Source organism: Enoplosus armatus, chromosome 5 (assembly GCF_043641665.1).
Source record: "Enoplosus armatus isolate fEnoArm2 chromosome 5, fEnoArm2.hap1, whole genome shotgun sequence".
Lineage (NCBI taxonomy): Eukaryota > Metazoa > Chordata > Actinopteri > Centrarchiformes > Enoplosidae > Enoplosus > Enoplosus armatus.
Window position 1 is genome coordinate 21,254,264 of NC_092184.1, and position 14,166 is coordinate 21,268,429.

The following is a 14,166-nucleotide window of genomic DNA, read 5'->3' on the forward strand; positions in this document are numbered from 1 at the left end:
TGGAGAGGGGCAGAAAAGTCTGACAGTATGTGACTGATAGAACTCATATTCCTGCTTTTGCTAAGTGCTCAAAACAGATCAGATGATTTTTTTTGCTCTTTCTCTAAGGAAATATTCCTCCTATGCACATATTAACACATATCCATGTCTATAAATAGGTGCTACAGGGCCAGAAGGTGACACTACTAATGAACGAGGTTATACCCTCACAGACTTTAAGTCACTTTGTGCCTCCCTTTGACCTTTAACCGTGTGCTTTCCATTAAGGGCTGTCAGAGCATACAGTGCAAGAGGGGTTTATGATTTCGTGCATAGTGGAGCTACATGGGAGAGAGGAGGTCACAGGCAGACCAAACAGAGCACCACTACACTTTCAGGTCATGTCCCTCTGGAGGGCTGCCTGCCAGCAAGACACTAAGGGCGAATGGTGTGCAGACAGGGAGAAGAAGGACATGGCTGGCTGCCCCCATCCTGCATCCATACCTTTGTGTCTTTCTGTCCTCCATTGTGTTTGAGGTCTTAGTGTATGCGGAGGGCACCACTGTGGAGACAGTTTGTGACAGCCTGGACTGGAATTGTTTTCTGTGTAACTAGCACATGTGCAAGCCTCTCAGTTTGTGCTCCTTTGCTATCTTTTTGAAATCACCACCACTGAGAGAGCAAGGGAAAAAGCCTCTCGCAGAGGCAAAAAGGCAGTCAGGCTTACTTGCACAATAGTGCAGGAAAAAAGAGGAAACTTCTGTGCTCTTTTTCTTGGCAGGTGAAAGCCTTTATGTCTGCTGAAGAAATTGGAAGATTTGACCAATAACCCAACAACCATTGAATACAAATGAATGACTAGGAAGAAATTCATTTAAATAGATATTTAGCTCTTGCTCTTCATCTGAGATCTTCCACTGATCCAGCCTTATGACTGCCAGGTCTGACAGTTATACAGAGGCCAAGCCTTGAACTTGAATCAGCCATCATCATTACTGGGCTGTTTGCAAACTCGGCAGTCCCTAATGGTTCTAAATTAGCTCTTTACTGCAGCCATTCGATGGACTTGGCATAAGTAGTGTGGTCAGTGGTACAGATTGATCGCTCCTCTTTAATTACAGGGCTGACTCACTGCAAACTCTACTCCACTCGCTACTTTTTTCTTAGGGATGATAATTTAATCCCTTTCAACACTTTGGCAAATTTGCATTCTCCCATGCATGCATAGTCTTGGATAATGTCAGACACCGACATTCATATGTGTTTCAGTGATTACGGGTTTCATGTAGATCAAAGATAACTAATCAATCAGTCACGATCAGTCACAAAGGAGTTGGTGTATTAATCAAAGATGTTAGGCGTGTGGTTTCAACCAAAGACTTTAAAATAGCTGTAGGATACAGCCAGTTCATTACTTTTACCATTTGAAAGAAAGTTTGTTGGGTTTACTTTGAACCATGGCTTCGTCAGATCATACTGTAGATGTTGTGGTGGGTTATAAGCTCCCAGCAGTCTTTTTTTTTGTTTGAGGGAGAAATCCAATTGGTCCATCACAACTTACATTAACCTATCCCAGTCCCTTAGATGGCTAATTCCACTATTGTGTTTTAAGGCTCTTAAAGTTTTATGGAGGTCCATCACCTCACCCACTCTGAGATAAGACTTGAGATTCCTTTATGTGTATCTCCAAATCTACCAGTGTCAGACATATCTGAACCCCACCTTGGACACCTCAAAAGAAAAAAGACACAGTAATGCCAGAAAGCCTGGACATCTCAGTGAGATCATTTACTTTTACTGCATAATCAAAGTTATCCATAAATGAGACCAAGGCATATTGATGTGCAATTAACTCAACAGTCCGAGGCAGTAAGTCCGTCAAGTCCAAGAGGAGCCTGAATGAACCCTAGGGTCATAAAGCTGCCTTTTGTCCCGTGATAGATATGAATTCTCCAAACACCGCACATAAAATTCCCCAAACACAAAACATAAAACTTGAATTTATGTGAGGGGAAACTGATAACGTGTGCTGGAGCTGGCTGAGAAGTCCTCTTCAGCCTGATAACAACTGGTGTTGCTGATGGTGAACCTGCTGGGGTTTCCAGGCCAAACCAATATTGGGGGAACTTCTCCAAAGCAGCCAATGAAATTCTGCGAGCACCCCGGCTTTCCGGGAGCATGAGCAAGGGAGAAATAACAATTTGGAGGCGAATGAATGAGGCAGGGCTCCTCACAAGGAGGCTGGATGGTGTAGGGGAGGGGAGGCTGGCAATGTGTAGCTGTTGTAGTGCTGTGCTTCGGTAGACGTGTCCTGAACAACAATGAGTTTCCTGACTTGCCTGTCTATTTCAGAAGAATGCTTGCACGGGCCGCCTGTCACCCCATTGCGACAGCTTGCAGAGTTTGTGATAGATAGATCAGGAAAAAAAGAAGACAAAAAGGAGAGGAGAGGAGAGGAATACCCAGCGCAGGTGGATACAAGAGACATGCGTGGCTCACTGGCCCAAATCAACGGCCCTCTTCAAGTGCTGTCATTGTACATCTGTTTGAAAGCCAGAAGATCCTCAGCTACGTGCGCGCACATGCACACATACATACACAAAAGACGAGAGAAGTGAGTGAATGAATGAAAAACAAAAGTGAGGGAAACACTCAAAATCATTTTACTCTCACAAACAGGCTGAGAGGTGGCAATCACAAACAGCATGGCAGACTGTATGTAATGTATACACAAAATAAAACAGCAGCAGAGGACTGATTTGCAGGAAAGTGTGTGCTACCGCATGGTAAAGAATGAAAAAGTGAGAGGGCAAATATGGGATAGAAGAAATAGTGGGAACAAGGGAGGTAGAGGAAGAAAACAGATGAAAATTAATGAAATGGGGGACAAACACCAGAAGAATCAAAGGCTGGGGTGTACACAGACACATTTTTGGTAACATTTTAAGTGCAGTACAGAAACGCTTATCAATCTTTTGGTAGTGTTGGTGTCATGATCTACCAAATGAACAGAGCCAAATAAAATGGAAAGATGGAGACTAGATGAGATGTGGGGAGACGCCAGAGCTGTCAGAGACGTGCAGAGCCTGCTCCTTCACAACACAGTCATGTGCAGCCCCAGAAGCTGCTCTCCACAGATTGGGAGGGTGCTGACATTGCTGCTCACCACCCGGCTGCGTTGTGCTATATAGCTATATGTGTGTGTGTGAGAGTTTGAGGGTGGGAGGCAGTGAATTTGGGATTCAGGTGGCATAATCAAATTTAAAAATAAAAAAAAGTGCTTATTTCAAGGTTCTACCATGATTATTATTAGCCCGCATGTGTTTAGATTTTTCTTCATGCCAATCATCAGTTTGTTAACAAAAATTACTGTTCGCCGAAGCAAACCTATTTACTATGTAGTATGAATTCAAATTAGCTCAGCACCTGTACACAGTTGGTACTGTTGTTTTGCAGAGCACAGATGTATTCGTGTCATTTCTCCTCCTTCTGTTGAAATGCTGAGAAAAAAAAAACATCCTACATACAGTCTGTCTCCCATAATCACGCACCTGTTCACAGCCTCTCTGATATCATAGATGCAGTTATCATTCCATCTCGTGTTTCTGACAAAATGGCAGAAAAGGCAGTGTAATATAAATGTTACAGTCATATTTCCTCCCAGAATGATTGCCGTTTAGGACACCTTATCTCTCCCTATACTTCGACTGAGATGCTTAGCAAGACCTAAATTAACTTTTGTAAGAGACAAATTGGTTACTTACTCTGGAGGCTCAAAAGCTAGTCTTTTTTTACTTTACGCTTACTTCTAAAAGCACCACTCAGTAAGACGGATATGGATATGGCTCATTTCTATTACCTTAAATGATGAAATAAAGAATGTACATCCAAGAAAACGCAGTACTTAGGCACATAATTCTTGGATGTAATAAAACAACTAACACCACTCCTTAAACAGCAGAAACAGTGCCACGTCTCTGACAGCTCTGGCGTCTCCCCACATCTCATCTAGTCTCCATCTTTCCTTCCCTCCATTTTATTTGGCTCTGTTCATTTGGTAGATCATGACACCAACACTACCAAAAGATTGATAAGCGTTTCTGTACTGCACTTAAAATGTTACCAAAAATGTGTCTGTGTACATTTTTGTACAGTCTGCCATGCTGTTTGTGATTGCCACCTCTCAGCCTGTTTGTGAGAGTAAAATGATTTTGAGTGTTTCCCTCACTTTTGTTTTTCATTCATTCATTCATAGTTCCTCTCTCGTCTTTTGTGTATGTATGTGTGCATGTGCACACATATGGCTGAGGATCTTCTGGCTTTCAAACGAGCAGCTCGCCCTGCTGAGCTGTCACAGCGCTCTACAGAGGCTACCCTGAGACTCTACAAAATATTACATGCACCAATAATAATAATAATAGCACAGGTGAACAGACAAAAACAGAGAATAGAGGAAAATTGCTTCTTGGCGTAAGCTTTTTTTCAAAGATACAACAACAGCCAAATTGCACTCATTGTTATATAGTGAGTTGTGAAACAACTCGCACACAGGGGAGAACAGGGCTAGCACCACAGACAAAACACACTTCCATGGACTGTGTGGAACATTATCTGTGTCTTTTTCTCAGCATGAAAACTTCTTATTTCTCGGTACCTTTTTTCTTCTGCCCTCAAAGTTCAACTCCGTTACTAAACGGTTGGCAGTGTGATCCTTGAGAAATAATGAATTCAGACTTATTCCCAGAAATAGCTGATTCAGCTTTGGCAATTTGAAACAACAATAATAAAAGATACCCTTGGGCTTTTGTGTACATGAATATTGTTGCTAAAGCACTAAAGCAAACAAAACATTAACAATGCTTGAAAGGCAAAACAAATACTGTGTGCACAATGGCTCATTCAAATGGCATGCTATCAATTATGTTTGTCAGAAGACCAGCTTCATACTTTGGTTGTGAATGCCTGTCATTTTGAAAGATCTTTTGGACGGTCTATGAAGCTTCATCCCCTGCAAACAACAGTACTTACATTTCATTTTAATAATGGGATGAACCAGATATGGGTTCAAATGTAAAGCTAATAAAATAGCACGCTCACAGAAGCAATAAGAAAAAAAAGAGAGAATCTATTACTACCCACTCATATGGCACTACATGCATTAATAAACTGTTCTCAGTATTTGTTTGAACAAATATTTTGGAACACTTTCTACGAGGGTGCCTATGTACGTATGGAAGTATGGTGATAATTAACTCTTGACTTAACCGTGCAATTAAACATTGACACATTTGTAATGTCTTCAGACACAATTTAAAAAAGTAAAAATGCTTGGCTTGTATGCTGTACTATGTTTTTCTACATGCTGTCATGAAATGTATATAGAATTATGATTGCAGGGTATTACAGATCCTGACAGCTATGCGTTTTTCTTTGTTTTCAGTGAGGTGAAATATTTTCTCCTAATGAAGTGTCAAGCTTTGTAACCCCTCTTCATTTGCTTCAAGTAAGGTTAACTTCTTAAAAGCATTTCACAACTTCTGCCTGATGATGAATAGCCTGGTCTGCAATACGACCTTCATGACCCTGCACTGGGCAAAGTTGGAAGATGTAAATAATTATGAAATGTCTGTCAAAACAGCATCTTAAAGTAAACCAGGCTGATCACCCTCGCTTGGCCTTGCCACAGTTTGAAAGGCAACACTTTGTCACGTCCTTTGCAGTCTTGTAATTAGCAAAAATGAATATATATCAGGATAAAGTGGCAAAAGTTAAAGGATTGTCAGTGAGTTTACTTGTGAAAACCTGCTTAAAAACTCTAGTGATCGCAGTTCCACTCTAATGTGTGAGGGCAATAGTGAGGAGTCATCTCAGCCACTTCCTTTATCTCTGGTAAAGTAGATACCATTTAAAAGCAATTTAAAATTGATTAACAGAGATTACATGGATGTACAAAGTGTCTCTGCCTTAACTGTGTATCATTTTAACACAGCATTTTAAATGAACAGAATTCAGTAATAAAATAAACCCATGCCTCTGCAGAATGATTCAGTGAGTCATACAGAACAAAAAGGACAAAGTGAGAGAGGATGAGACTGAGAAACAAAAACATTTAAGACAGACTGATCTATCAAAATGTCAGGAATGACTCAATAAATGGCACCGCATTTCATTATGACATTATGACACACTCACGATTTACAAAAACACCATAAAGTAGGTTTTCAGCCAAAGACCTTAATCAAACAATGGTGATCTCGCTTCCTTTTGTTCTAGTGGTCCCCAACCTAAGGTAGAAAGATTAGAGCAAAGGTCTGGAGCAGTGCCAACCTGCTGCAAGGGATATAATTAGCCTCAGGGGTCTTTTTTGGACCTGAAACCCTCCATTCTCCTCCTTCATGACTAATTCACAAGACCTTGATTCTCCTTTGGCATCTGAGGGGAAGCCTGCAAGCCATGCAAACGCTCGGATGGGTTAAGTGCATCATCCATTTTGTTCTTTTGATGAAGGAACTTCATTATTGTTTAGAAATGTTGGTGTGTTCAGTGTTTTCCTCTTTAATTTATCCTCTTTAACTCATGAAGTATTATGGAACAAACAAACAAAGGCTTTTTCTTATAAATGGGCAGGTCAGGTAAGGTCACTGCTGCCGCGTCGTTGTCTCAACAGGTTTGGCTTTCAAGGACAAACTCAGCAAATCATTAAGAAGAAAAGCAAAAAGATGGGAAGCACACAGTAGAGTATCTTTTCTATGGCAGTGATAAAGGTCTTTCTCTATGTGTTAGTAAATATGTATGTTATGTTACTTCCGAGCCTATCAAAGTCAAGAGGAGAGAAGTTCCTCTGATGTGGCACATGGAGGAGTTTGGGCTGATATTGAGTTATGAAAGAAGGAAGGGAGGGTTTTAGATTTATTCTGCTGTCAGCTCGGAGAAGGCAGGCTGCGTGTGTGTGCAGTGGTAGATGTGGGTGTGTGTAAGCATATTGTGTATATGCCTATGTATTTGTGCGTGCGTGCATAGGTGTGTGGGGCCGTAGCTGTCTTCCAAGTCGATAGACACACTCTGTCACCACTGGCAAGTAATTGACAGCTTGGAGTTTGCAGTGACACAGGCCTTGCATATATTTCCTCCATTACCTCGTGTGTATGTCAGCCTGGAGTTCTCCCTGGCAGTGCATTCAGCAGTCAGCTAGCTCGGCAGGGGATTAAATGAACACCTTCTATTCGGGCTTATGGGGAGGAATAATAAACTCTCTCACCCTCAATCAGCCAAATAGGTAATAAAGGCCTCCCCTTTCTCATTGCTGATTAGTTATTTAAATACAATAAGGCCAACTACTGCACTTCCTGCTGCTGTACGTTGCTTGCAGTCCAAAGCCAAAGCATTTGCAAATAATTTGTTTCTTTGTTTTAATTACTCTGAGTAGTCAGTGTAGGGTTTGCCAAATCAGGAAAGCAGAGTGTCAAGGGAGATTAAAACAAAAAACAAGAATTATTTGCATCCGCTGTATGGCAGCTGCTCACTCCTACATGGGGCTGTTTTCAAATGAAATGGCAGATACACACGTCTGAAAACTTCCAAGGATACCTAGAAGGCTAGAGGAATTGCCATTAAATGTGATATTTTAGTGGCAATATTGTTGAAGCTGAGTAGAGAAGGAAGGACAGTAGTAGAAGGTAGGAAAGTGTAGTCGCAACAGACACTTTTAGCTCTCTGTAGAAGTATCCGTAATTATTCACTCATATCCATTTTCAGGGGGCTTGGCAGCCAGAGAAACATTATGCCACAATTTGTCTTCCCCTCTCTCTTTTTCTCCTGCTGCCTTCTCCCCTACAAATCGTTAGTTTCACTTTTCATTAGGCTGGATCAATAAGGCGGATCAGTCGCTCGTGGCGAGGATACTGCGTGGCAGAGCAGAGCCCCCCCCCCCCCCCCATTCTTTTTTTCTCCTCATTCCTCCTCCACGGGCCTTGTTTGCTCTGTCATTGACTCTGGCTGTCTTTCCAACAATCCTCCAGTGAGGGAGGTTACGAGAGGCAGCAGGAGACAGGAAACAGCGGGAAGCTTGAAGGGCCCAAAGAGACGTGAGCCAGCGATTGCACTAGTGCTACTCAATAAGGCAGAAGTAGCAACGCTGAATAATAACCCGATAAAGTTTAATTAAGAACCTGTAACCTCTCAAGCTTACAGTAATAATGAAAATGGAGGCTGCACGCAGAGGAAGGAAATTAAAGTGGAAATGTAAGGGTCTGTAAAGGTTTAGTCATATTGACACTGGGGGAAACATTAGCATTGATTTAATTCCTTTCTGATGGTTTTAATTCAAAATATATCCTTTGTTCTGAGGATTCACTGTGGATATTTGATCACGTTTTGGGTTAGACTGCATGTGAATACCTGTGTTTGTGTGTGTACTTACATTTATATTTTCTGTGTAACTGGAAAGTGAATGAAGACACATTCTGTATACTTTTGTTGTTGTGAAGCACCACTTTTTTTTTTTATGAAAGATCAGATATCACACACATACAGTAGCGAAGAAAAAAATAAAAGTTCTGCGATGTTGTTGTGATTTTGTCATTGTGAGCATCAAATCCTTAGACTTTGAGAGTGAGAAGCCAGTGACGCCAGTGAAGCCTGTTCCATGAGTTGCTTTGCACCTCAGTGACGGGGGCGGGAGGTGTTTGGCGCTAGCACAGTGGTGTTGTGTGTGTGTTTAATTCGGACTCACCCAGCACAGTCAGACGGGCAGGACGGGACCTCATGGCAGCCTGGACAGCCTGGCACTCAAACACAGCGTCATCCATCAGCTCGACACGCTGGATTCGCAGATGATGCTCTCCTGAACCGTGGTCGCCAATCACTGTGTAACGAGGATAGCCTGCAGCGCAAACACATTTGTTCATTTTAATCACCTTCAAAATCAAAATACTGCTCATTTGCCAAATGCAAGAAGGTCAATTTGTCCTTTTAAAGTTTTGCATACATACAAAAAGCTGAGTGTACATACAGTCATATGATAATATTTTATTTATTATTTTATTATTATCAAGTTGTCACTTTTAATTAGTAAACACATAAACAAATGTGTTGATGCTAAAAAACATACATACATAAATAATTTTGGCTTGAGCATGTTAGCTGTAATGCATAACCAGATAATTAAAATGGGTGGCAGGTGAGAATATTATGGATTACTTTATAAGTGAGTTTTTGATTGTTCATTTTTTTATTTACTCACAATGCACTTTCATACAAGGTTGAAACGTGCGTTGCATACTACATGTTTTTATAGCACTCCTGGCAATCTTAATTAGCTGCTGTGGATGTTGCTGCATTCTGGAGAATGATGTTTTACTGCAACCGTAAACAGGAACAGCTAGAGTTTGAGTTGTTTCAGCATTGCTCTGTGAAATGATTTATAGTTTAATAATGCAAGAAAGCAGAGCAATATCCAAGAGACCTGGGCATTTTACACAAGTCAAGCGAGATGGTTTTAAAGACATCCCCTTAACTATTATCGAAATATGCATTGAGAGTGTGTTGTGGAGTGCATCCCTCCACCGGGGCAAATAAGCAGGAAGAAGAATGGGTTTGACTGGGAAGCTTTATGGGGTATTTCTCATGCTTTTGGAATTGCTCGTCTCTGAAGACCCCTTTTCTTTTTCTCTCACTCCATCTTTCTAATTATCGGGGATACATTATGTGGAATAAAATGAGAATGTCTGTTCATAACAAATGCACTCCAAAATATGTTAAGAATTTCCAGCAAAGAATTGCTTTTTCCTCCAGTGGTCCTTCAGTAATTGATCAATGATGAAACTAGTGGATAGGATTGGAAAATTTCACAGCAGAACAAAGCCAGATTTTTAACAAAGCCTCGAAAACTTCACACTTCGGACTCACACACTTGTCATTTCATTTCCAAAAAAAACTATCTGTGCCCATCCAACTGTTGGGTCATTGCCAACAAATGTAGGGGAGAAAAATATTGATTTCTCAGTAACAGCTAGCCAATGACTCATGTTCACTTCAGAGATCCCCAAACACTTCAGTCTTTCACTGTAAAGGTTTTACAGGCTGGTTATATGTTTTAGCACCCAAAAGGAACATAACAGACTGGGCAGCCTTGTAACAGCTTTTAAGTCCTTGAATTTGTCTACTGCGAAAACCAATCGTACGCTCAAAGTCCAATTACTGACTGTTGCTTCGTTGAATCCCGTTGCCTTTAATAGAGCATGAAGTGGGCCTCGTTCTATGCTGGTGGGGTGAGTTACAGCCGATTAAGCCACCCTCTGCATTTCATCCTCCTACGTGTAGCCTTTAATCTTAAGGGTCTATACAGTGGGAGGACGAAGGACAAAAGAACGCCTAAACATAAAAATTAAAGCTAGGGAGAAGATAAACAGAGGAAGGCAAATTAAGTAGCAAGCTAACTAAAAAATGAGCAGAGAAGAAAGCTGCGCCAGTGGATGTTTTGTGGGAAAACTAGTCACACAGGTGATTAAAAGTCTCCTTTCTTTGAATTTCACATTACTTGCTATAATGTGTCCCACGCTGAGTGATAGCAGGGCCTCAGTAAGACGGGTTGTAAATGTAACAGGGTTAATAGGGACCTGATCACAACTAAAAGCTTCCATTAATAACATTAATAACCACTGACTGACAAGGAGCTTTCTGCTCTTTCATGCTCAGAATAATGCCTAAAATAGAGGACGCACCATCATGTGCACAAGGTCACCCAGAGAACCATTTTGCTCCAATTTTATGTCCATTGATGAGATTCAAAGCAATAATGCCATTGTGGATCACAAGGGTAATGATCATTGCACATTTGGAATGATGTGACCTTGAGTTGACTCCAGTCCGCCTAGCGAGTGCTTATTGTACCTACCCCAGAAACAAAATGCACTTTTGTTTCGCTTGTAGTAATTGTAACAAGGTATAAACCATGTAAATTTCTGTTACACAAACAGATAATCTGGCCAATTACCTCATCTGTGCCTCTGGCAAACTAAGAATAATTTTTGCTGTGTAAAGATATGGCTCTATTCCAGTTTCTCTCTGTGCATTAGCAGGATCCAAAAAGAAAAGTAATTTGCATTGGTGGAGGACAGAGAATGATAAGAATTTTATAATCTCATTTTCAAAGAACAGCAACATACTGTAATGTGTTTTCACCACCTTATAAGCAACTGGATCATTCATTTTGTCAATATGACTAAATTTATAATGGCACCCATGAAGACTGATCACCTCTGCACATGTGATGTGTACCTATGAAGGGCCATTGATCTTAGATCTCAGCAAATTTCAAAGACACAATGTGTTACCTAAAGCAAACAATGTAAAATAGGCCCATTAGGAGTAATGAATCCATCAGAGGGAAATGGATTTGTCTTGAGGCTGGAATCAATGGCGTACGTGCATGTGTGTGTGCATATAAGTATACAGACACTTGAGGCGTGGCCTAGTGATTTATAGTACTAACGTAACATGTTTCACACAGTGTAACCAACAGGGGATAGAAACAGGTTAGCTGCAGCTGTGAACAGGTGACTGGTGTTCAATTCGCTCTCATGAGAGGCAAGAGTGACACATGCTTGCTGGTGAAGGTCTGCTAACTCTCAGCCTCTCTTCCCAAGAGCTCCGTCTCCCGTATCCTAAGTGCATGGCATAATGTATACAAACACTTCCTTCTCCCTCTTCACTGTGTGTGAACCAGGAGAATTCACTTATAGCTGCTTTGTCTGTTGTCACCATCATCATGTGTAGCAGATACATTCTCTACATATTCATGACATTGATTGGTACGTTCTCAGCGGCTGTGGGGCTACTTTACTTTTCTTTAATTAGAGTGGGAAAGCGTGACACAAAAGGGGGATGAATAGGAAATTCAGGAACAGATAGGAATCATTGGCTTTTGTGCTGTGATTTCTGGCGCTGAATGGTGAAAGAGTTCTCTCAGTTTAATCACTGCTCCTGTGAATGGAAACAGGTCCCAGGCGGAGCACAACGTTGCCGACGCAGCTTCTTTCTATGAATAGCCGAGCAGACCTATATTATTGAAATGCTCCATGCAACATTTGATTCGTCACACTTTTTATGTATACAGCTGCCACTTTCCTTTCATTGTGTACATCTTGCAGTGGATGTACCATCACTCTTTTACTGCCGCATGTATTGCTTGTGTATGTAGGCAGGAGTGATAAAAGGGACAGCTGTGCAGCGCTTTATTTTGAAAAAGTGTCATTCATCTCAATGGAAGGCACTCAGCTCCTGTCTGTGTCATACTGTTGATTTCACCTATCTTCTCCAGGCAGGCAGCTATTCCTTCTCACACAAAGCCTGTGCATTTTTCTTTAAAGGGTTTAAGATAGAAGATCACTCTAACTCTAAATCTCAGGTCTGATCATTCAGCCAAATAAGAGGAAGACAATGGCTGTTGGAGAAGGTCAAGATAACTGCATCTTGTCCATGACTGTTATTATAATAATATTCACAGATGTGTTGTTAAACGTTGATCAACTGAAGTTCCCTTGAGTGTTGTGACGCAACATTCTCCCTCCTTTTTTCTGCTCTATTCCTTCCTCTGTCTTTGGCCATTGTTGAAATGAGATTTCATCTTGATTGTATTGTCAAATCAATAAAAATAGAAGGAGATCGAACAATCTCTACATCTCTGCTCTGATCCTGAATAAAATTGTGCTCTCTCTATCTGTAGCAATCATAAGTAGGCTACTCTCCCTGTCTGCCTCCTCTTCCTCCGAAAGAGACTCGAAGAGGGCAGGACCATTGTTTACTGCAACCCCTCATCCTCCCCTGGGCCTGATAAGAACCTGAAGAGGGAATAGGATGGCTTTACTGGGGCTCTGTCAGCCGCTGAGGTTTAATTACAGGCCACATCGGCGACAGGGAAGGCTTCTAAGAGCATTTGCTAAAGGTCAGAGGGTAAAAGACCCCCAATCTCAAGTAAAATACATATTTAATCATTCCTGATCAAAAGAGATGTATGAGTTTTAAAACTGGCTGCAGTTGAATATTTTGTCACTGTGCCTCGAATTACAATCATTTCGATTTTTCAGTGGTCACACAAAGGTGGTGTGTGAGGCAAATTAGAAAGCTCTAAAATAAATACTGTGCCCTTATAGAGTAATGCATCCTGCTGTCTATAGAGAGCTGTGTACAGATTCAAATGGATCCCTGTTTTGGAATTTAATGATCATTTCAGTAAATGATGCGGGTGTACTACGCTTTTATGGATTTTCTCTTTCAGCTCAGTGCTTCAAAAGGTGGTAAATGTTTATTTAGAGGAGTGATGTGTTTCCTTGAAATTCATCAAGGTCATGAATATACATAAAACCTCGATTGGTGGAACAACAGGCTACTAAATGACAGTGCAGTAGTCGCTTTTACTCCAAATTAAACAATTAAGGCAATTATACATGAGGTGCAGTGTAATTAGAGGACGCCAGCTACTCTTCAAAAAGCCATTTAGCAGCCTGAAGCACCAGAGAAAGACCAGTGCCACTATTGATTTCACATTTCATTCGGATTTTTGTGCTTCTCTGCCAAACACAAAGTATAAGAGATTTGGGACTGCATCTAACGCAGGGACAGAAATGAATTTTTGATTCTGTTTGGCCATGTTGATTGATATAATTATTGATGTATCACATAACCAGTAGGTGATTTGTTCATTTTTAACAGGGGGGTGGGGGTGGCCCAATGGGAGCATAGTATATAGTTTACAGATTATTATAGATCCAAGATGAAACTGGTAGAGGGGCAGAACTGAGAGAAAAAGGCACAATTACAAATCCATCTGCTCTTCAGCACCACGGACAGCGCCATGGATTTACCGATACACTGTACAGATAGGCTACTGATATTTTGGAGCCATAGTCGGGACCATAGATTCTAACTTATTCAACTAAACAACCCCTCTGCCCCTGCACTTGCTCTGCTACTAGGGGATGGAGAGGCGGTAAGGCTGGTTAACAAGGGGGGTGTCATCCCCCCTCATATCATCTACTGCACAAAGCACTTGTAATGTAATACTTATTTTGTAACACACTGTTATCTGACTGCTTTTATCTGTCTGTGGAATGATATATTTGGCAGAGGGTAGGATGTTTACATGTGGGGGCTTTAGATGACAAAAAGCAGCCATTTGAATATGACAGA

The 14,166-nt window shown here is 41.2% G+C and overlaps 1 protein-coding gene across 1 annotated transcript in view; it reads right to left on the reverse strand.

Annotated features, from left to right (window-relative positions):
- kirrel3b (kirre like nephrin family adhesion molecule 3b) overlaps window positions 1-14,166 on the reverse strand; it is a 148,383-nt gene that overhangs the window by 43,277 nt on the left and 90,940 nt on the right. Inside the window, exon 3 of the mRNA XM_070905758.1 lies at window positions 8,711-8,860. Coding sequence (XP_070761859.1) covers window positions 8,711-8,860 — 150 coding nt within the window. The remainder of the gene's footprint in view (window positions 1-8,710; window positions 8,861-14,166) is intronic.